The sequence below is a fragment of the Equus asinus genome, chromosome 21 (assembly GCF_041296235.1).
Source record: "Equus asinus isolate D_3611 breed Donkey chromosome 21, EquAss-T2T_v2, whole genome shotgun sequence".
NCBI classification, from domain to species: domain Eukaryota; kingdom Metazoa; phylum Chordata; class Mammalia; order Perissodactyla; family Equidae; genus Equus; species Equus asinus.
Window position 1 is genome coordinate 82,833,399 of NC_091810.1, and position 25,001 is coordinate 82,858,399.

At 38.4% G+C, this 25,001-nt stretch overlaps 1 protein-coding gene and 1 long non-coding RNA gene across 2 annotated transcripts in view; one reads left to right on the forward strand and one right to left on the reverse strand.

The window, feature by feature from the left end:
• The window catches only part of PPP2R3A (protein phosphatase 2 regulatory subunit B''alpha), a 153,008-nt gene that overhangs the window by 29,056 nt on the left and 98,951 nt on the right, over window positions 1-25,001 (forward strand). Inside the window, exon 3 of the mRNA XM_044755283.2 lies at window positions 9,758-12,182. Coding sequence (XP_044611218.2) covers window positions 10,194-12,182 — 1,989 coding nt within the window. The 5' untranslated portion in view covers window positions 9,758-10,193. The remainder of the gene's footprint in view (window positions 1-9,757; window positions 12,183-25,001) is intronic.
• Window positions 385-23,789, reverse strand: LOC139041434 (uncharacterized). Its single transcript, XR_011496592.1, has 3 exons — window positions 23,669-23,789; window positions 17,655-17,712; window positions 385-509 (listed from the first exon to the last, which is right to left on the reverse strand). It is a non-coding gene; the product is annotated as an uncharacterized lncRNA (long non-coding RNA).

Here is a 25,001-nt window from a genome sequence, read left to right on the forward strand (position 1 = left end):
AAGCATTAATTGTTCTTTCATGTTCATTTCTTTGAGCATTAGAAAAATCTTCCCTTCTAAGAGATTTCTTAATTTATTTTCTCAACGATTTTTGCAATGAACACAACAAGGAAAATATTCCAGGTCTCCTTTTTTATCCTGCAAATAGTTCTATGGTATATGTTTTCGTATTCCTCTAAATTGTTCTCTTGGGATCAGTTTCCATACTGAGTCATCCACCAAAGAGTGCCTGTGTTTTCCGGGCAAACTAATAGTTTTATTATTTCTAAATGACTCATTATTTCTGAATCATCACACCTTCTATACTCTGTTAAACAAAAAGTTTTAGGCACTTTTCTACAGTTTTTTCTCCTCTTAGCCTTCAAATGTCCCATCTAAGTGACATGGATATTCAACCAATCTTCTCTTGCATCCAAAATTTATGTTGATCATTTTCTTCTTGAACCCTTTCAGCAGTTGAGATAAGCAGTGGAAGATCTTTACCTCATACTCTCTGCTCCAGATGTTTCCTGAAATAGAATACATAAATAGCAACATAAAAAATATGTGTAATACCACTCCCTATTTTCCATCATTACATTTATGTTTGGTTTTATTAACTTGCAAATTTCTCCATGAAATTAGGGAGAACCACCTATAAAAGAAAAATACAGCTCCAGTGTTTGTCTGTATACATAAAATCTTTGGAATTCAGCATGTTGGAAGAATGAAACACTTTCTTGCCTTGACTTCTATGTCACATTTGCTAGTTCTCTTCCTGCCCTTTGAAAATTCATTCTCTATCTCCTTCCTTGCATCCTTCTACTCACCCTATACATGCCAGCCTTCCTCAGAGTTTTGTGCTTGACCCTTTTCTCACCCTGTGCGTGTCCAGTCTTGTCCACTCTTGTGGCTTTAAAACCTTTATCTGGTGCTTACTCCCAAATCTTTATTTTCAACTTCTGTCTCTTCACTGCCATGTATATCCATCTGCATGGGGAATATCTTCTCCTGGACACCCCACCAAAACAACCTGTGCCTGAAGCTGCATTCATCTCCCCTACACCCTTGCTTACTAGCCTTAGCACACAATAATCAGCCCCAGCCTCATCTTCACATCTCTCTAGAACCTATTTTTAATTTTTAAAATTTATTATCAAATATTATGTATTATCATATTTAAAGTGTCATTGCTTAAAAGGCTTTTTAAAAATACCAGAAACTTCCACTTGGCCTGCTCCTCAGAGACAACCACTGTCAATTTTTTTATTAGCTATTTATTTCATTATTTACCTCCATATTTATAAATGCATATATATTGAAAATTCATCACTCATTAATTTTAAACATTATGTCTTGCATCCTGATATGAATTTCAGTTTTCTCACCCCTGTTCAACTCCATTAATAAAGATAAAGGGTAAAAATTATGTGATCATCTCAATAGATACAGAATAAGTATTTGACAAAATTAAACAACCATATGAGGGTTTTCTTTTAATAGTTCTATGAGTTTTTTTTTTTTTACTGAAGTCATAATAGCTTATAACATTGTGAAATTTCAGTTGTACATTATTATTTGTCAGTTGCCATATAAATGTGCCCCTTTACCCCTTATGTCCACCCCACAACCCCCTTCCTCTCTGGTAACCAGTAAACTGTTCTCTTTGTCCATGTATTAGTTTATCTTCCACATATGAGTGAAATCATATGGTGTTTGTCTTTCTCTGTCTGGCTGATTTCACTTAACATAATACCCTCAAGGTCCATCTGTGTTGTTGCAAATGAGACAATTTTGTCTTTTTTTATGGTTGAGTAGTATTCCATTGTATGTATATACCACATCTTCTTTATTCAGTCATCAGTTGATGGGCACTTGGGTTCTTCCACTTCTTGGCTATTGTGAATAATGCAGTGTACATAGGGGTGCATAAGTCTCTTTGAATTGTTAATTTCAAGTTCCTTGGATAAATACCCAGTAGTGGAATAGCTGGGTCATATAGTATTTCTATTTTTAATTTTTTGAGAAATCTCCATATTGTTTTCCATAGTGGCTGCACCAGTTTGCATTCCCACCAACAGCGTATGAAGGTTCCCTTTTCTCCACATCCTTTCCAACATTTGTTATTGTTTTAAACAACCATATGAGATTTTTTTAAACTCTCAAAAATCTGTAAATAGAAGAGAACTTTTTCAATCTAACAAAGGGTATCTACCAAAAACTCTGCAGCTATCATCATATTTCATAGTGAAAGACTGAATACTTTTCCCTGAGATCAGGTTACAAGGCAAGGATTTCAGAACTTACCACTTCTATTCAGTATTGTTCTGAAGATCCTAGCCAGTGCTATAGGCAGTAAGGCAGTAAGTATTGGAAAGGAAAAAGTAAAACTACCTCTGTTCTCAGACAGCATGATAGTCTATATAGAAAATCCAAGGGATTTACCCGAAAAAATACTATAATTAGTAAGTGAATTTAGCAAAGTGGCAAGTGACAAGATCAATATACATAAATCAACTGTATTTCTAATATTAGCAACAAACACATGGAAAATGAAATTAAAGTAATACCATTTGCATTAGCATCAAAAAATATGAAATACTTGGGAATAAATTTAATGAAATGCCTACAGACATTGCTGAGAGAAATTAAAGAGCATCAAATAAATGGAGGGAAATATTATGATCATGGATTAGAGACTTGATACTGTTAAGATCTCTGTTGTCAGCAACTGGAGATTTAGATTCAATGAAATTCTGATCAAAATCCCAGCAGGTTTTCTTTGTAAAAATTGGCAAGCTGATTCTAGTGTTGATATGGAAGTGCAAAAGACATAGAATAGCCAAAATAATTCTAAAAAAGAAAAAAATTGGAAGATTTACATTATGATTTTAAGAGTTACTATAAAGCTGTAATAATTAAGACAGAATGGTATTGGTGTATATAAAGACAAAAAAATAGAGAATCCAGAAGTAAGCTCATATATATGGTCATTTGTTTTTCAACAAAGGCTCCAACCTAAATCAATGGGGACAGGATAACCTTTTGAACAAATGGTGCTGGATGATCTTCAAACTCGGCCTTATACCATACATAAAAATTGATTCAAAACAGTTCATAGACCTAAACATGCTTAAAAGTTGCAACCATAGAACCACCAAAAAAACCCTTGAGAAAAATCTTCATGACCTTGGGATAGGCAGAGATTTTAAGATAGGTTACAAATGTATTAACTATAAAAGAAAAATTGATTAATTGGATTAATAGAAGTTAGTAGGATTAAAACCTCCTGCTCTTCAAAAGCTACTGCTAAGAAAATGGAAAGGGAAGCCACAGACCAGGAGGTATCATCTGTATCTAAAATATATAAATGCTTAGAACTCAGTAATTAGAGACAACCCAAAAGATTTGAATAGACACCTCACAAAGAAAATATGTGAATTGTTAATAAGCATGTGAAAAAATGCTCAGCATCATTAGTCATCAGGGAAATACAAATTAAAGCCACAGTGTGATACCACTTCACATCCACTAAAATGGCTAAAATTAAAGAAACTGACAAGTATCCAAAAGGATGTAGAGCCACTAGAGCTCTCAAGTGTTGCTGATGAGAGTAAATGGTAGAACCACTTTCGAAAACAGTTTTACAGGTTTTTATAAAGTTGAATGTACACTTCTCATGATTCAGTAATTCCATTGTTAATTACCCAAAAGAAATGAACACATATCCACAAAAAGGACTTTTACATGAATGTTTATAGCAGCTTTAGTTCATAGTAGCCCAAACTAGAAACAACCCAAATGTCCATCCATTTTGGTATATTCATATGGTAGAATATCTAGTAAGCAGTAAAAAGGAATATACAACTGATGCTTGCAGTAAGGTGGATGAATTTCAAAAGTGTTGTGCTAAGTGAGAGAAGCCAGACTGAAGGGTATATATATTATGTGATTACATTCATATGAAGATCTGGAACTGGTGAAACTAATCTATAGTGATAGGAACCAGATCAGTAGTTATCAAATATTGTAGGTTAAGGAAATTGATTGGTAAAGGGCACAAGGAGAGTTTTAGGGTGATGTAAATGTTCTTTTTTAAGGCAGTGGTTGCATGTTTCTTGTTAAACCATATTGGACAGTACACTTAATATGTACATTTTTATTGTATGTAAATTATACATCAGTAAAGTTGATTTAAAATAAAAGTGAGGCTCTAATAAGCTGAGCGGAAGCTCTGTGTTTGTGGGTCCATTTGTCAGTTGGTGGGCTTCACTTTAAGGTAATCATGTGGTTAGATGGGATTGCTAATCTGAAAAGGATTCTTTAATCCGCAGTAGAGTAGGTGAAAAATCTGGTTTCTAGTGACCTGAACCTGAGCAGGGGAAAGGGGGCTGATGGGCTTAATTATTCAGAATGTAGACTTTTACTCAGTTTTGAGTCCTTTACTATCCTCTGTGTCTGATGCCCCCAGAGTTGGTGCTTTTCTGGTTCAGTTTTTTTTGTCAGTAAGTAAACTTCGTGTCTTGATCAGGGTGAAGGAGGGATGATTTCTGAGTTTGTGGAGTGGAGATGGGAACGACTATCTGTTCCTTTGCAGACTTTCAAACAATTCCCCCATGTTTAATCCTCTACCCCAGCCCATTTTCTGTGATACTCGGTACCTCCAAACCTGGGCCTTTTTTGGGTTGTGGAGGGTGAATTGGTTTGCTTGCCATGAGTATCCCTTCCTCCTTTACTCTGCTAAGTCATTTACCATTCCTCCTATTGTTTTCTATCTTTATGTATAGTGATTTGAGGTTATAGGTGTCTCCTAGGTTCTTTGAATATGGAGTTTACACTCCTGTTTTTGTTTGTACTGTTTGGAAGAGACCTTAAAACTGTAAAATCCATACTGTACATTTCAACTTCCGTAATATCAAACTCCTTATAATTCTCCAAACACACAAGTTCTTTTCATACCTCTGTAGCCTTTGTAGAATTCCTTTTTGCTTATAAGGTCCAATTTAATCTCTTCCTCTGGTAAGGCTCTTAGCTTTCAAAATCCAGTTCTCTCCTTCCTAACTTTTCTTGTCTGCTGCTTCTGTACCTTTGTTTGACAACAATCTACTTCATCAGCAATGGCCATATAGCAGTTTACTGTGGAGGAATACAAGGAGCCACTGGAAAGCACTTGTTGGAGTAATCGTAAACTGCTTGAAGTGGAAGTGTTAAGTGTTTAGTCGACTCTGAAGTTGCATATGAACCACTTACGCAGAAATTAGGAAAACAGATGCTAGTTCTTTACAGGGATGAGAGAGCATAGGAGAGACAAAAGGCTTGGGGGATAGGCAGGCAGCATGCAACAAGACCTGAGATGGAAGAAATATAAACCTCCAGGATACTTAACTATGAGAAATCTGTTATATTCTGCTCTCTACCCCTGATACAACAGATGTTTAGACTGATTGAAAAATTGTACTATATTCCATCAAATCAAAGATTGTAAAACACTCATTATTTCATATGCCATTTTGTTGTTTGGGCCATCTAATTGATTCTACCTCCTAGCACACCTGTGTACAGCAGAGCTGGACCCTGCCTGGTCTTATTGCGCCATCCTCTCACCTTCCAGCACTATATCAGACAGTGCTCCATTGCTATTCATGGGGTTTTCATGGCCAGTTTTTTCAGCATTGGGTGGCCCGGTCCTCCTTCCTAGTCTGTCTAGTCTGGAAGCTCCGCTAGAACCTGTGCACCATGGGTGACCCTGCTGGTATTTGAAATACCTGTGGCATAGCTTTCGGCATCACAGCAGCATGCAGCCACCACAGTATGGCAGCTGACAGATAGGTGGTGTGGTTTGCTGACCAGGAAATGAATCCAATCCACCGTGGTGAGAGCGCTGAATCTTAACCACTAGACCAGCTGCATGTGCCATTAAGAAGGAAAAAACTCAAACTATGATACAATGCTTTCTTATCATTTAGAACTTTCTCACTTATTGAAAGAGTTCCTTTAGAGTTATGTTGACAGATATTTTAAATTGTATATCACTCTTGTGCATACATGGTCTTTGGGACTATCTTACAGTCTTTGGGATTTTTTTGAAATCACGCTTGCTAAGGTTACTGGTGACCTTCATATTGGCAAATCTAGTGGGTAATTTTTGCTTTTCCTTCACCTCTCAGCAGCATCCAACAATGGTGATCTCCATTTTGAAAGTCTCTCCTTCAGCCTCTGTGAAACTGCTTGCTTTCTCGGGTTTCCGTCTTACTTTATTGGCTCTTCTTTCTTAGGCTCCCTCTAAAAATTCTGTTCCTCTCTTTAACCCAGAAATGTCAGTGATCCCCAGCTCTGTCTCCAGCCCAGAGCTCTTCTCACTTTATGCACTCACCCTGAGTCACCTCTCAGAGCTGCATTTCCAGCCAGGATCTTTCTGCTGACCTCCAGGTTTTCACATTCACATTTCATCCAGTGATACTTCACCACTTGGATACTCCACAGGTACCTCTTCAAACAACACATTCAGAATAAAACTCTCTATCTTTTCTATGGCCACCTCCCGTAAAAGAAAAACAAAGTCTTTATTGGGAGTAGCAGCACTAATCCCCCAGTACCCAAGCCTGAAACCCAAGATTCCTCCCTCTCACTTTCTCCACCTCCTGTTTTGTGAATTCTTCCTCCTTGGCTGTTGAATCAGTGTCCTCTTCTTTGTTAAATACTGCCACCTACTTGGTTTAGCTTCCCACCACTTCTTACATGGAGATACCTCCTAATTGATTTCCAGGCCTCCACTCAGCTGCTGGAATGGTCTTTCTAAAACATAAATCTCATAATGTTATGCTCCAGCCTACAAGTCTTTGTTATTCCCATAGTTTTCAGAATGAAGTTCACTCCTTAGTTTAGCACACAAGGGAGTCTATAGTCTAGTTCCTGCTGCTCTGGTTTCCTCCCCTCTTGCTTGTTGGTACACTCACCCCAGGGACATCTGCTGGAACTTCTTGTAGTTCTGAACTCATTTGCCACGTTAGGCCTCTGAGCCTTCAAGTATGTGTTTCCCTCTGCCTGGACTATTCCTCCCTTCCATTTTGTCTAACTGTCATTAGCATTAGTTTTGATCCTTTAAAACTAGGTACATACATCCCTTATTTTGGGAAGCCTTTCCTGACTCTTCAGTCTGATTTAGATGCTCTCTTTGAACAAAGGGCGTGAAGAAAGGCTTCACAAATGAACAACACAAAATGTCTCTGCTAGATAAATAAAAAGATGTTCAGGTGCAGATTAAAATAGTGTACTTCCATTTCTTCATCTGTCAGATTAGCAAAAATTTAAAGAGTCATACCACTCAAGGAGAACCTGGGGAAGTAGGCCCACTCCTACCCTGATATTGGAAGAATAAATTTGTCATTTTTCTGGAGGACAGATTGACTCTATGTATCTAAGAACATTGAGGGGCTGGCCCGGTGGCACATTCCTGATGCAGTAATATCACAGTGGTTAAGTTTACCCGCTTTGCTTTGGTGGCCCGAGGTTCATGGGTTCGGATCCTGGGCACAGACCTACACACCGCTCATCAAGCTATCCTGTGGCAGTGTCCCACATGAAAAATAGGGGAAGATTGGCACAGATGTTAGTGCAGTGACAATCTTCTTCAAGCAAAAAGAGGAAGATTGGCAACAGATGTTAGCTCAAGGCCAATCTTCCTCACCAAAAAAATTAAAACAAAAAAATTAATTAAACTTCCAGTAGGATTTTTCTTAAAACTTGACAATTCAAAAATTCTTCTGGAAGACCATCAAAGAACATTTGGAGCATAAAAAAGAATTATAATTAGGGATATAGGAAACAAAGCCAGGTAGTAAAATTTAGTAAGACAACAGTAATTACTATAGTGTAGGATTGGCAGAAAAAACAGAGTAATCATTGGATCAAAAGAGCCAGGAAGTATATGCTAGCCAGTGTGAGAATTCAACAAAAGAAAGGGTTCTTCATGAATTAATTGTATTAATTGTATTTGTATTCACTAAGTCTCTGATACCTAAATGAGAAAAGAACATGCATACACAATTTACCAAAGAAGAAATACAATAATAAGCAAAATAAACAGTTTTCTAGGATTGAAGAAATAAAAATGAAAACAATGAATTTTAGTTTCTCATTAAATGGTAACAGTTTTTATTGTTAAAACACCAATGCTGTTGATGGTTCAGTGAAACTGATACTGTCTTTCATTGCTGTCATCGTGACCTTCCTATCATTGCCTTACTGTGTCATTCCTGATGTAGTAATATCGCACATTCTATCCTTCAGCAAGTCATATTGGCTTTGTCTTTGCAATACCTCCAGCATCTAAACATCTCCACTGTTACTATCCTGGTCCAAGCCCTCCACCCACTTTGCCTGATTTATTGCAGTAGTCCCTAACTTGTTTGCCTTCTTTGTATCTTGCTCCTCTACAGTCTCCTCTGAACATAGCAGCCAGATTTACCAATTTAAAATGTAAGTCTGATTATGTCATTCCTCTGCTCAGTAGCCATCAGTTGTTTCCCAATTCACTCAGAGTAAAACCAAATTCATCATAGTACTCTATAGACCCAGCATGATTTAGACTCCCACCTTTCCTTTCTGACCTCATCTCTCATACTGCCCTCTTGCTTTCTCTGCTCTGTCACTTTAGCATCCTTGTCATTCTTCTAGTAAATCAAGCATGCTCCCACTTCAGGGCCTTGGCACTTATGGTTACTCTGCCTGAGATGATTTAGCCCATAATACCTCCTCAGCCTGCTCCCTCTCTTCTTTCAGGTCTCTGTTCAGATTTCAGTGACGTCTTCCCTGACTGCCCTGTATAATACAGGACCCTCTCATCCTTTCTAAACCCTTGCCCTACTTCATTTTTCTCCATAGCACATTCCACCATCTAAGTTCTATGTTTACTTACATGTTGTTTTTCACTTTCCAACTAGATTGTCAGCTCCATAAAGGCAGGGACTTTATTTTATTCGTTGCTGTATCCCTAGCACTTAGCAAGTGCCTGGCACACAGGAGGCACTCAGTATTTATTGACTGAGTTAATACATTGAACCTTTTTGGAAAGCAACGAAAACATGGTTTAAAAGCCATTTTTTTTAAAAGTAAGAGAGTGATTAACTTCTATCCACTTGATGATGAGAGAGTGTATATGGCAGGTTCTGAGAGAATGGGATCAAGAGCAGTAATGAAGGTTGTTTTTTTCTCTCTTGGTAAGAAAAGAGAAGTTGATGGGAGAATAATTTCAAAGTTTAGAGGAAGTGGTAGAATCAAGAACAAGCACTATGTGTTGACAGTTTTTTAAAAGACTAGGTTGATGGAAGCAGAAGGTCGGTGCAGGGCAGTAGCAGAAAATAACATTATAAGTGGATGGGAACAGATGTTGAAAGTCTTGAAAATGAGTCAAAGGAGGTAGGCCTGCCATGATGCATGATGGAGATCAGTGGTGTGAATTCTTGAACTGTGGGAGATGAGAAAGCTGTCTAAATCTAAGCTTGTTAGTGTCACGTAAGGTGGCAAGGAGGGTGGAATCAGAAATACCAACTGGGAGACGGTTGTAACAAGACAGAGCTGAGGTAATACTACTCTGGGTGGTAAGGAGTGTAGGGTGTGCTGAAACCAAGACTTGAATCAAAGGTCAACAATCAGTGATGTGGTACAAAACAAGGCTTGGTGATAACTGCATAGGGGATGCAAAGGAAGAGGAAATAAAAGGTTCTTTCAGTAGTAAGAAATCATATTTTCTTTCAATTATTTTCTTTTTTCATTACAGCTTTCTCCATCATTCTCAGAAAAATGGATCATTTACATCTTTGGAGGACTCGATTATCACAATACTTCTATACTACCAACTAAGATTTATGACAGCAAATTTTTGCATCATAGAACTTCTGAAGAACAAAAAGAGGATATTCTTTTATAAAAATAATCCTATAGTATCATGATATTACTAAATAAAACTAAAAAAGCACAATTATTAAATTATTAGACTTGCTAATACAAGCACACATGTGCAACAGCTACTGTATCCTGACAGTTAACAAACCTCAAATTTGGATGGTTTCCATTTGTGGGAAAGGTCATTATATTCGCAAGAAACCACTGAATGTTGCCATCAAATATATTTGCAGCTGAGTGTCATTTAGGAGAATTTACTTGAAGCAAGTTGTAGAAAATTTCAAGTCCCACCACTAAGTGGATTTGATATTATGGCAGCAACTTACAGACTTGTGGTTAGTACTGTGAACCACTACAGCAGCGTGGTGATAGATCGGCGTTTTGAGCAAGCTATACATTATTGCACTGGAACCTGCCACACCTTCACACATGGAGTTGACTGCATTGTGGTACATCATAGTGTTTGTGCAGACCTCTTGCATATCCCTTTGTCTCAATTCAAAGATGTAGATCTGGACTCTATGTTTCTACCCCGTGAAAATGGCTTTTCCCCAGCTGAAGGTGACTATCCTCATCAGGCCCTCACAGGCATACCCAGGGTCAAGAAAGGATCTGCATTTCAGAACACTTGTAATTTAAAGGACATTGCAGGAGAAGCAATCAGTTTTGCCAGTGGGAAAATAAAAGAATTTTCCCTCGAAAAACTGAAAAACTCTAATCATGCAGCTTATAAAAAGGGAAGGAAAGTTAAGTCTGACTCATTTAATAGAAGATCAGTTGATTTTGACTTGCTTTGTGGCCATTATAACAGTGATGGGAACTCCCCATCCTTTGGTTTACTCCGGAGTTCCTCAGTTGAGGAAAAATCTTTGTCCCGTAGAAACTCACTTGATACGAACCTGACTTCAATGATGCTTGACAACTTCTCTGAAGAAGACCTAGTTACTCAGATTTTGGAAAAACATAAAATAGATAACTTTTCTTCTGGAACAGACATAAAGATGTGCTTGGACATCTTGCTAAAATGCTCTGAGGATTTGAAAAAATGCACAGACATCATAAAACAATGCATAAAGAAAAAGTCAGGGAGTGGCATCAATGAAGGAAATGGTAACAGTGCAGTTTCTAGCTCTGAAACTGTCTATATGAATGTAATGACCAGGTTAGCATCCTATCTGAAAAAGCTACCGTTTGAACTCATGCAATCTGGGAATAATGAGACTATAGATTTAACAGAACTGGTCAGTAGTATGCCTAGTTTACAGCTGACTCCCTTCTCCCCAATATTTGGCACTGAACAGCCCCCTAAATATGAAGATGTTGTCCAGCTCTCAGCCCCTGACTCTGCACAGTTTCAAACTATAGAATTGCAAGCTGACAAGTGCAGTTCTAGGAAAACAGACACTGTGAAATCCATTCCAAACAAGTCTACAGATTCCTTATATAACTTAGAGATAAATGATCCCAGAACTTTAAAAGATGTCCAGCTTCAGTCACAGTCATTAACTGTGAACGCTTTAGAAAATGTTCCTTCTGGTGACTTAATGGAAACCCTTTATATTGAAGAAGAGTCAGATGGAAAGAAAGCATTAGATAAAGGACAAAGGACAGACAATGGACCCAGTCAAGAGTTGTTAAAGGTAAAAGAAGACAGAGCAGAATTTTCAGACCATGGCAGTCATCTTAAAAAATGTCCTGCCTCAATGCAAAATGAAATTAGTAAGATATTTGAGATACCAGTTGTTAATCTACCTGAGGAAGATCTTAAATCAAAAGTTCCTAAAGTTGATGAGGGAGACCACAGAGATTTTATGAATCCTAACAGTCAGGAAGAGATAGATAAATTGTTAATGGATTTGGAATCTTTTTCACAGAAAATGGAGACCTCACTAAGGGAGCCACTTGCCAAAGGTAAAAGCTCTAACTCTCTGAATAGTCATAGTCAGTTGACTGCTCAGCTCCCTGTAGATCTTGAGCCTAAAGTTTCTGCACCCATGGAAAAAGTCTCACCTTCCTGTCTAACAAGGATTATTGAAACCAATGGACACAAAATAGAGGAAGAGGATCGAGCCCTCTTACTGCGAATTCTAGAAAGCATTGAAGACTTTGCTCAAGAACTAGTTGAATGCAAAACAGGCAGAGGGAGCCTATCACAAGAAAAGGAAATGATGCAAATTCTGCAGGAAACCTTGACAACTTCCTCCCAAGCCAATTTATCAGTCTGTAGAAGTTCTGTTGGTGATAAAGCCAAAGATACTGCTTCAGTGGTTTTGATTCAGCAGACCCCAGAGGTGATCAAGGTAAGACCCAAAAATCTTAGTCCTCAGAAGTGTCCAAAGAAGTGTTTTAATGTTTGCAAAATTGATAAATAAAACTATTTTTGTTAGCCGTTTTATGTTCTGCTAAAGCTCCTGCCCTACACTAGGCATGGTCTCACTCAGTTCAGTGAAAAAACTAAAAAGCAAAGGCTTTAGAATTAAGCAGACTGGTTTCAACTGCCCTACCCACACCCATCATCTTCTCCCTAGCTCTGTGACCAAAGGAAAGTTACTTAGCCTTGATATCCTCCTCTATATAATGGAAGTAATGAGGATCAAGATAACTTATGTGAAGTACAAGCAAGGTGCCTTACACTAAGTAGGCATTTAACGTTAGTCCTCATCCTCCCCCGTCAACCAGTAAATGAGCATTACTGCATGCCCGTGTAGACTGTAAGGTCCGGTGTGGGGAACAAAAGAAGAAATGATTCTTAAAGAGCTTAAAATCTAGTTGGGGAAACAAAACGAACATATTGGTAACAGTACATGAACTGTAGGCACTTCTCTGAAAGTATTGTTAGTGTAATAGGTCTTCAAAAAAGGTAAAGACTAGGGTATATAAGATTTGCTTCTTCATGCAAATGAGAATAAGTATCAATCTAGAGTCATGAGATAGAAGTATTTTCAAAAGTCTTTGAATCTACCCTGCTACTGATAGCATTGCTTTTGGATAATCTTAGAAAGGCAATTATCTGCACACATGTGTGTGTGTGTATGTCTTAGCACAACAGTATTATTTCTTGTTCATTTTACATGTTCCAACATGGGTTGGCAAAGAGGCTCTGCTCCACCTTACTCAGGGACCCAGGCTGATGGATGCTCCATGTTCCTACAGCTGCCCCATTGCCCCATTTGGAATATGTGGCTTATGTGTTCACTGAGGAAAGGATAGTGCTTTTAATTGCCTTGTCCCATACGTGACACACTTCCCTTCTGCTCACAGTCCGGTGATTCCAACCCAAAGGCTAAGAAACATAGGGAAGCACATAGAGTATTTGGTGAGGGAAAAAAAAGAATATTTGGTGAGTACTCTCTCTACCACATGAATGTAGCATACATGTCAACATGTATGAATTTAGACATAAAGCCGAATCAACAAAGCAAGTTGTAAAATAATGATATGAATTATTTAGCTATATGTGCATTTGTACAAAAAGTATAAGAAATATATGGATACACCAAATACAATGTTCAGAATAATGACTGATTAATTAAAGAGATGGGCTGAAGAAAGTAGAAATTGTGAACCTGAAAGCAAGAGTTAAGTCCTGTGTAGCACGGTCTCCTGTTTCCCCAGCTGATTGTGATCAGGTCCCCTGTGATGCTCTCAGTCTAAGTACAGCTACCTGAAAATGCCACGCTCGGCTCTAAATGAGCTTCCCACTTTTTTGACAAGTATGAACTGAAATCAAAATCTTATTAGAAGATTCTCCCATCAGTCTTTTAAATAAGTTCCAATATTATAGAATAGAATAAAATTTGATGAGATTTCCTCTTGATAAAAGTTGAAAAAGTAATTCATGAAAAACTAATTTAGACATAATATAAAATGTTTAATTCAGGAAGATACTTAATGCAAAAAAAAAACCGTTGTTCCTAGCCTCCGTTTGCCTACCTACTTGTTCTTTTTTTTTTTTTTAATCTTTCTTTTCTTCTTATGAAATTCTTTAAACCAGGAGTTGGCAAACGTTTTCTATAAAGGGCCAGATGGTAAATATTTTAGGCTTTGTGGGTCACAAGGTCTCTCATGTAGTCTTCTTTGTCTTTTTTTTTTAAAAAAAACAACACTTTAATAATGCAAAACCATTCCGAGCTCCAACTCATAAAAAACAGGCAGTGGGCCATATTTGGCCCACAGACTGTTTGTCAACCCCTGTTTTAAACGAATAGGAAAGTATGTTGAATGATAGAAAAAGTCCTCTTGTTATCCACCACTTAGCTTTGTCAAATTTGAACTTTTTGCCGTATTTGCTTCAGGTCTTTGCTTTATTTATTATTTTCATTATCATCATCATCATTGTTTAAAAAAATCATCTCAGATATAGTTGAAATCCCTAGGGCTCACCTCCCCAGTATCCTCTCCTCTTTCCAGAAGTAACCACTGCCCTGAGGTTGGTGTTTAGCTCCTCCTGCAAGTCTCGAGACAGAATTGTTTGTCATGTTTTTATTGTTACATAGACAATGAGCAGAAAGTAGTAGGAAATAAAATTGGAGAGGTTGGTTGGGGCCAACTTATGAACGACCTTGTATGCTATGCTAAAGAGTTTGTTCTAGGAGAGTGGAGAGCTAAAATAGGCTTTTAAGCAGAGTCGTCGCACAGTATTTTTTTTTCCTTAAGAATTGTAATTTTTTTTTTAAAGAATAATACATTTTAAGGCTTTTATTTTTTTTTAACCTTTTGGACAGTTGAAAATTTACCAATTGCTCAAAACGTTTTCCTTTAAAAATTTACATAATGGACCACATAGGAATTGCTTTTATAGGACATTGGTGATTATCCCTGAGAAGAAAGATTGACTTGACAATATTATATGTCATTAATATTTTAATATGTATTTCAAAGTAATTTCTCAAGACTGAGCAGTATTTCTTGTCCAGAAATACAAGTCACGCCTGTATTGGGAGAGAAAGTCAAATAGAAAATACTAGGAGGGTATTGAGAGACTGATAAAGAGGATGTTGGTCTAGGTCGGGGGTTAGCAACCTGTGGCCCATGGGCCAAATCTGACCTGCCACTTGTGTTTATAAATAGCTTTGTTGGAACATAGCCACACCCATTCATTTACTTACAGTCTCTGGCTACTTTTGTGCTCCACCTACTAAGTTGAGTAGTTAATAAGAACAGACTTTAAAACCTAAAATATTTACTGTGTGGCCATTTACAGACAAAGTTTACTGACTCCTAGATATTATTTCACGGTAGAGCAACAAAACAGATTTTTGATAAGGTTCAGTGTGATATTTTGTTAAAGGCATTGGAAATCTAGGAAACATCATTAAATATCAATAGCAAAAACTACCAGTGGTTGATGACAGTCAAACAATGTACCAATAGAAATAGAAAAATAAATAAGCCCAGTTTCAAAATCCTTCATATGAGTTCTAATCATGGTTCTCATCCACATAATTTTTCTCCCTTTCCTCTCCAGTCACCATCTATCTCTGATTTTTCCACTTAAAATAGCTTCCTTTTCATCCCATGTCTTAGTCCCCATTCTTTTTTCCTTTCTCTGCATGTCTACTTTCTCACTGTGTTGTCTGTGTCATTGGCTAGCAGATGAATGTCCAGTACATGGTTTTTTCACAAAGCCTATAGGTGACGGGAAGCAACCCTATAGGTTCTGGAATAGCTGAAGTGTGCAGGTAGGCCTGAAAGTAAGTTGAACAGGAATAAGAAAACAGCTGGTGGAGGAGGACAAGGGCATGTGGCTGAGGTCTCTAAGGGCTTCTTAATTATTAATGAGTGAATTACTGAGGACATGTTTTGACATGGGAGATAATATAATTTTTTTAAAGACAGAAACTATACTGCTTTAGTAACTCATGTAATAAATGAAATCTTAATTCTGTGTTTTACTACCACGAGGACATGGTATTATGGTCATTTTTGGTCTGTTTTTAGCCTTATGGGGCAAAATAGCCTGGTAGCTGTTATACACGGGTTAAAATAACAAACCCTAGCCTCCCTTGAAAAGTATTTCTTTTTCTTCATTTTAGTCAAAACAAAGCTAGGAAAAAGTTTCCATTACTGCTTACCTAAGTTGAAATAATAGTGGGCAGAGGGAGAATTCTTCAGTGAAAAAGGAAGAATTTACGGTAAAAAAAGAGGAAGATTATTTTTTTTAAAAAGCTGTACTGTAACGTTTAAGTCTAGTGAAACCTTACAAATTTCAGCTAATTGAGGGGGAAACCTGTCTGAATTGCTAAAAGGTACAAATTAAAATTTTGGTTTTTAAGAAAGAGCTTTATTAATTTCAAGATTAAAGAGTAAAACTATTGTCAAGCTCTTGCCAAGTGTGGACTTCAACTGGACCTATTTCAGTAATGTGGTAAAGATCATTTATAGTTAAAAAATGATTGAAGAAGACAACTTAGGTGATACAAACAAGCTTTATTTAATACTTCATGAAGTGGACAGTCTCCTTTTGGAGAACTGCAAAATGGGGCAGAAGGCAAGAAGCTTTTATAGGATGAAGAATAAAGAGCAAGGAATAGAAAAACAGAAAATATCTGATTGGCCAGGGCCACATAGTCATCACCCTTGTTTGGGGTGAGAACGCCCAGAGTTGGCTTGGCATTTGGGCATTGACTGACTGAATATACTGTGTTTCTGGTCAAGCAGAGTATTTACAGGGACATGAAACTTGTCAGTCTGATGACATGGCACCCCAGGCAGGAGCAGCTCCATCTTGGGCTTAACAGTATATTTCAGTGTAGTCAATACGTTATTGGTATGCAAAATGGAGGTTGCTAAAATGTTTAAAAATAGTTTCTAAGAGCTGGCCTGATAGCATAGTGGTTAAGTTCATGCGCTCCACTTCAGTGGCCCGGGGTTTACAGGTTTGGATCCCAGGTGCAGACCTACACACTGCTCACCAAGCACTGCTGTGGTGGTGTCCCACATACAAAATAGAGGAAGATTGGCACAGATGTTAGCTCAGGGATAATCTTCCTCAAGCAAAAAGAGGAAGATTGGCAATGGATGTTAGCTCAGGGCCAACCTTCCTCACCAAAAAAAAAAAAGTTTCTAAATGACTTAAGCATTCATAACTCTGCAGTTGTCCTATATAGTGCACAGTAGGAAATAAAGATGAATCAGACATAACAATCCTTTGTGGGCCCACCGTCTAATAGGGAAGATGAGCTATTTACTGTGATGCAAAGTAGAAAGAATAGATTCTATTAGAGATAAGTGAAGTGCTGCAGGAGCTCAGTAGAGGGAGAGAGACATCCTGGCTTGCGGAAGTCAAGGGAGTTTCTCTGGAGCATTTAGATATGGATGCAATACTATTATTTGATTAATTTACCTAAGGTCCTAGCTGTTGTCATTGTCACAGTGTTAATGATGCTAAGGTTAGAGGTTTATTTTTCACAATGGCTTGGACCATTTCCCTTCTGTTCCAAGACATCAAAGTGTACCTTAATCCTCTCCATCTATCTTAGAAATACAAGCCTTTGGTCCCAGGGGAATCCAGTAAAGAAGACTAGATATGTATCATGAATCCATTATTTCTCCAAACCTGAGCTCTGTAGTAGTATAATCTTGATGATCAAGGGCAACAAAAATTGGTTTAACAGAACTTTCCTTCTAGAGAGTATAAAGGGAATTCCAAGTTAGTAGAATCCATGCTAACAAGGTAAAGGGTAAGAAAGGTGGGACCAGTTTCCCATCAGTTTTCTGGAGTTTTAAAGTCAGTTTAAGCAGGCAGTCTGACAACTTCATTTGTACCTTACCTTCTCTTTTTCCACTTCAGGCTCCCAAAAATGTGATCTCCAGCTCCCAAATGTATACCTAATAAAAATGAAATGTTAAAATAAGAATATGCAGGGGGCCAGCCCCATGGCCTAGTGGTTAGGTTTGGCACACTCCACTTCAGCATCCTGGGTTCGGTTCCCGGGCATGGACCTACACCACTCATTGGCAGCCATGCTGTGGCCACATACAAAATAGAGGAAGATTGGCACACATGTTGGCTCAGGGCCAATCTTCCTCAGGAAAAAAATAAGAATATGCAGGGAGATTTGTGAATTCTGCTCAATTTTCTGTGTCTGGGCTACTAGCCTCTATTGGTAGAGGCTTTATTTATTTAGCATTAAATAACTATGTGTTAGATAAATAAATAAATAATGTATAATCAAATAAAGGCATTTTTACTTGCTTGCTTTGCCCCCTTCCCAAATGGATATTCTGCCCTCTTGCCTGAGAGTCATCTCTTTCCCTTGCTTCTCAAGGATGGATGCAAGAGGACCTGACATCAGGGTGCCCTTCTAGGACTTGAGGGTGGTACCTCAGCAAGACTCAAATATATCTCCCAGACCTTTGGCCTCCTAATTTCTCTAGCTTTTAACACCTAAAAATCTATGGTGTTCTAGGGAAGGTCCCATCACTTTTCCTGGCAAGAGAGGAGCACCCCAGTAAAAGTATATATGGATCATTTTACCTTTTTGCAGGGTGGAAATTTTTTTTTTAATGTCAAACTTTTTTTTTTTTTTTGGCAGGGGAAGATTCACCCTAAGCTAACATCTGTTGCCAATCTTCCTCTTTGTTTTTTCTTCCTTTTTGCCCCCTAAAGCCCCAGTGCATAGTTGTGTATAGTTGTAAGTTCTTCTGGTTCTTCTCTGAGCCGCTGCCACAGCATGGCAACTGACAGATGAGTGGTGTCGTTCCACACCTGGAAACTAGACCTGGGCTGCCAAAGCAGAGTGCGCCAAACTTTAACGGCTAGGCCATTGGGGCTGACTCTGGAAATCTCTTGATTATAGACTGTAGGCATTTTGAGGAGAGGGTGCCCTCTTGCTCACCACTGCACCCCAAGGCCCTTTTGTAGCACCTTCACATACTAGCTGTTTGTTTAAATTCTGAAAATTTATTCTTTTTATTTAAGCAATACCTACACATTTCATTGTCCTTTTCCCATTCTTAAAAGTCCCCATCTTCATCCCCATGGATTTAGGTTGGAAAAGAATTTTTCTGGCTGTTTAATTTTAGCACAATTGTTTTTTTGATTTTGGATGCCCAAGAGGGTCAGAGAAATCTTTCAAAGTGGACGGGATTTGTGCTATTACTAGGACTCTCCTTTCTTCTGACTCTTAGCAGGAATTTATGTCTGAGATACCATTCCAGGGGGGATAAAAGGCCTTCCTAGTTTAATGATCTAACATTTTGGGGTTTTTTGAAGTTTAGATATTGTGTAATTTCATATGTACATTTAAATGCAGAATAATTACAAAAATAAATTTAAATAAAATTATGGCAAAGCACACTTTAGAAACCTTATTAAAAGTTTCTTCTGGTGCATTTAATAAACACTTTTCTCTCTTTACTTTCTAGGTTCATATCTATGCCTTCATTAAGATTAACCAGTCATGTCACTGAGGGAAAACTTTTCTTCTCTCCTACCTTTATAGTACTGATGGTTTCTTGGGTTCAGTGCTGGGAATTTTTGAATAGAAATCAAGATACTCAGCAATACAATAGAAACCATTCTTCCTCCTAACTCATTTACAACCAAGTAGATTAATAAAAGTAAAGGAATCTGGCCAGTGGCAAATATGAATTTGCAGAATGAGTTCAATCCATATTTCTCCCTCCACCTTTAATGGCTTATGAGGTCAGATCCTCTTGCATCTCTGTCCTTTGTAATTAATCAACATCGGTTATCTCAAGATGTGTCCCACCTGTATTCAAAAGAACATGGTGGATATGGATTACTGATGTAGAAAAATGGTCAAGATAAAATAGGTAGGTAAAAATGTAAACTGCAAAACAGATGTACCAATGTGATCCCCTTTTGTTACTAATATGTTTGTGTGCACACAAAAAATTTGGGGGTAAATATGCTCCAAATTATGCATGTTCCTCTAGAAGTAAGATATGAGTTCAGATATCCAGGTGCTCCTGATTAGTATAGCCTTCCCTAGCCTCCTAACTCCTTGGCAGGAGTGAAAAGGAGCTCCCAGAGCTCAACTTGCTTCCGTAAAGCCCTCAGGCCTCCCTCACAGGTCTGCCCAGCGCTCGCAGCTTGGCCACTCTTTGCCTTAAGACCATCAGGACTAATCTAATATGCTTTTCACCCCTGTTTACATGAGTCACCACAAGAAGTCCAGGAATTCAGATCATCACTCTCCTCCTCACTCTATTCTTGTACATCCCCATTTCTAAATCTATGTCCAACCCTCCCAACTCCTGAAATCCTTTCAGCATCCTCTCTTGAACTCATGATCATTCACTGGCAAAATTTCCTATGTCATCAAATTCTTTTCTAAACGTTCCCTTTACCTTCTTGTTCTAACTGCAACCCATCTCTCCCTAAGGATATTATAGTCGTGTGAAATGGTGGCTCTCTTCTTTTCCACTCCATTCTCTATCCCGTTGTGTCTGGAGGGGGCAATAAATGTTCTTGCATTTCATTGCTGCTTCCAGACTATTCTTTTTCCTACACTCCTGAAACCAGTCCCAGTCCCATAACTTTGAACTAACGTCATCAGACTCACTACCCGTTAGCCCTCTTGATTGCAGTCATCTGCCACCCCCAGGCCACTTCCCTTATTTCTTGAAGATTTTAGCTCCTGGCTCTGTGACACTTCCCAGTGCTTCTTTTGCTACAGTTCTTGTGAGTTTTCAGTAGATGAGGCAGCCAAAACACGAGCATCTCAGTACCTTTATCTTTCCTCCAGTGAGCTTGTCCTCTGCCCTTCTTCAGCTACTCATTCTCTGGTCCTATGTTTATGTCAGTGATTTTAAAAACATGGTTCCTGGGGCTGGCCTGGGGACATAGTGGTTAAGTTTGGTGGCCTGGGATTTGCAGGTTTGGATCCTTGGTGCAGACCTACACACCACTCATCAAGCCATGCTGTGGCAGTGTCCCCCATACAAAATAGGGGAAGATTGGTACAGATGTTAGCTCAGGGACGATCTTCCTCAACCAAAAAGAAGATTGGCAACAAAAGTTAGGTCAAAGTCAATCTTCCTCACCGAAAAAAAAAAAAAAAAAAAGTTTGATTCCAAACTCACAACATTAGCATCACCCAGGAGCTTTATAGAAATGTATATTCTCAGGCCCCAGCCCGGACCTACTAAATTGAAACTCTAAGGGTGAGGCCCAGCCATCTGTGGTATAAAAAGCCCTTCAGGTGATTCTGATGCTTGATCTTGTTTGAGAACCGCTGCGATAGTTCATTAAAATCACTCCCCTGAGTATACTCCCAGGTTCCTTACCTTGCCCTCATTTCATTGGTACTCACCTAGAAAAACTCCAACTTGAGTTAAAGTGTATTCTCTGTCTACCCTGAGCTTTTATTTGTTCAGGTGACCTTGGCTAGAGAAGATCACACAGCCATACTGAGTGGTCTTGTGTTCAATTGATGACCACTAACCTTCAGCAGGCCTTTAGTACTGTCTGGCAGTCCAGCTGCATTTCCCTAGTCCCTTACTTTCCTATTCTGCAAATGACTCTTTCATGCCTTCTTTCTTCTCTGTCTTCAACATCTCCTCTATTCTTGCCCTCAGCTAATGACCTGTTCCCTGTTTTACTGAGAAAACTGAAGCAGTCGGAGACCTTTAGCTATCCAGCTAGCCATATCAGTATCTGTATACCTTCTGTTACTAGTCAGGGAATGTGTTCCTAGCATTTGGAGGCAACTGAAGCAAGTCACAAAAATGCTTATTACATCTCCTATCTTGCTGCAACCAATGAAGTTAAGGCTAGAGGACTAGACTAGGAGCAAAGAAACCATAGATCACCACCACCACCCAGCCTCCTTCCCCCACTCCAGTGTTTCATTATTTAACAGTAAAATGACATTAATAACACAAAACAGGCTATTAATTAAACAACAATGGGAAAACACCAAGTTAAAGCATAAAGGAGAAGGATATCAAAGTTTAAGATTGACTAATCAATTAGTTTATAGTCAATTTCTTAAAGCTTATTTGCAATGATATTTTAAACAAAGTTTATGATTCCAAATTATTCCTTTTTTAACTACTCTGCTAGTTAGAGCCAAGGTGAGAAAAGCTTTTCTTAAAGTGAGATATAACTCACATAGTATAAAATTCACCATTTTAAAGTGCATAATTCAGTAGGTTTTAGTATATTCAACAAGGTTCAGCAGCCATCAGCACCATCTAATTCCAGAATGTTTTCATCACTGCCCAGAAACCTGTATTCATTAGCACTCACTCCCCATTCCTCCATCCCCCCCCCCCCCAGTCCCTGATAACCATTAATCTGCTTTCTGTCTCCATAGATTTGCTTATTCTGGACATTTTCTGTAAATGGAATCATATAATGTGTGATCTGTTGTGTTTGGCTTCTTTCACTTGGCATAATGTTTTCAAGATTCATAATGTGTCATGTATCAGTACTTTGACCCTTTTTATGGTTAAGTAATATTCCATTATATGAATGTATACAACATTTTATTTATCCATTCATCAGCTGATGGACATTTGGGTTGTTTCCACTTTTGGCCATTATGAATAACACTGCTATGAACATTTATGTACAAGTTTTTGTGTGGACAGAAAAAGGCTTTTGATTTAGCCTTTTAAGTTTTACAAAACAGCTAGCTTCCTTTTTTTAATCAGAAGTACCCTCCTGATGTAGCAGAACTTCCTCTTTAATATGTAACTTTTTCTCCTGTAGCATCTTCTGAGCAAAATCTTTTGGTGTCACTTCAGAGTGACTCTGCTGTCTTTATGGACTTGATTCTAACACTCACTTCAAAACAGGTCCTCACACAGCAGAGCTGATTTCCCAGACTTGCTGTGCTATGTGTCTCTATCAGATTTTCTAAGCTTTGCTGCCTGGATTATCCAAACGGGGCTTCATAACTCTGAGACCTTGGTTGATCCTGTCATCTCAGTCTCCATAGACATGTTCAGCTGAGGCTGGTGGATGACTTTACGTGCTGGTTTATAAAATAAAGGCTAGACTTATTTTGGCAAAACACATTGCATGTACAATATTAACTGTTTAGCAGTTTTACACAAGTCAAAATAAGTGATTTACTTCTTCAGGCAAATGTTCAAAATTTTCTTTATCTTGTGTAATCAACCCATTTTTTTCTAAAACCATCCATAGAGCTGATTCTTTCCAGAGAGAGAATATTGTGTATCACTATGGTCTTCATTTTCAAACAGGGAAGTTCAGGGAATTAGGAGAGGATTTGGGAACATCTAGAAAATCCATCCTGAGTTTCAAACTAAGCCTCAAATAATAAATTCTACAAAAATGGAATGAGTTGGGTGTCATGCAAGGTTTTGTTCTCCTCTATCTCCTTTCCCATCTCACCTTCCTTCAGGGTACAGGCTCTTTCTAGACTCACTCCTCAGTTCTCTAGGTCTTTCAGGACATGGTAAGGGAGCATCTTTTCTTGCCTGATATTATTGAAGCCTATCCTAAAAAAGTTCTTCAGTTTTTAGGGTCAAAGCAGAGAAGCCAGCCTCTCTTCCATGTAACCCTGCCGGGGAACATATAAAACCCTGTAGCCAAGAACCCATCCCAGCTGGTTCTCTTTGAGAAAGATTATCCCCTTGCTCAAGCATGTTTGCTCTGGGGGAACTTATATGGAGTGGTAAGGCGGGAAAGGAACCCCAATCCACGCAGGTGGATCTTGAAGTAATGACTGATATATCCCGGTCATCCCCACAAGAGAACGCCAGTCCTTTTTCATCCTCTAGTCAAGCTCTCTTAACACAGTTACCCTGAAGACCCATGTTGAGCACATGATCCAGGCAGGACAACCTGTGTCTTCAGACAGGGTGTGTGCATGAATGCTCTGCAGTCCAAGAAGAGATGCAGGTAGCTATGCAGGAAACACCTCCTGTTGGCTCACTGTCTTGTTAGGATGGACTTCATGTATGCTGCAGAGAGCAGGAAAAAAGATCTCATGATTTATTCCAGAAGGACATTGGGAAGACCCTTACAGTTGACTCTTTCATTGTAACTGCCCACAGCTCCTAGTTTTCCATCCTCTCAAATTGAATTTATAAACTATGTGTTTATGATTTTCTCTTCTTCCTCATTCTAGTCCCTCCAGGGGAAACCTATCACCCAGATAACAGCTTTTCTCTTCCAATACCCAGACCCGTGGATTGTACTTTCTCTATGAGCAAGATAGAGAAGAGAGTAGATCATAGGCCATGTTTGCATCTGTAGTGAAATTCCATATATTTGATCTTTTCCCAGTAAAGAAGAGGTCACTCTAAAAACCAGGTTTTTTGCTACCATGTTCCAGTTATCACATACTTCTTGAAAGTAACTCACATTCTCAGATCCTTTCTATAACCAAGCAGGTATACTTTCATGCAAACACAGGTACATAAGTAAAAAGCAAATAAACCAACCTTTTGATAGTCTTTCTCCATCAATAACTCATTGCCACAGACCAGTTCCTTCCTCAGCCCCTTTATGGGGCCTAGTCTTTTCTTCCTCTGAATTTTTGGAAAGAAGTTGGATCAATAAAAACTTAGAGCTTACCTCATCATCAAAAGACATAAAGAAATGTTTTCTTGCTTAAGGGTATAGCAGAACAGGCTTTTAAGCACTCTTCTGACTTTGAAACTTCAGAGATTTATGAGAAGTAAATGAAATGAAAGTATTTGTTGTCCTTTGCTCCAAATCAACATTGTACTAGGTACAATGAGAAAAAGAAGAGACCACCTCTTTATCATCTCCATATCCTCAGCACCCAGCAAAGCATCTGCACATAATAAGTGGTCAGAAAAATATTTGTTGAGTGATTGAAATGGCTATAAAATTGACCTTACCCTCAAGAGTTTAGACTCTATTGGAAAATAATTACTAGATTATAAAATACTGCAGTTGAAGCCTTTTTACCTGAACATGATTGAGATTGAGAGTTACTCAGTAGGGAATCACAAACTCTGTGTGTGTGTACTGTAAGATGTGTATCTTCAACATTTTATTTTAACTCACAACATTAATTTATTCAGATCTTTTGATGCACGGCCGAAGCCTTTTCTTTGAGAATGAGTATCATAATTGGAAATTGAAGTTCCGTGACATCTTTCTTTAATCAGTCACACTCAATACATTTTGACTCATTTCCAGTTTC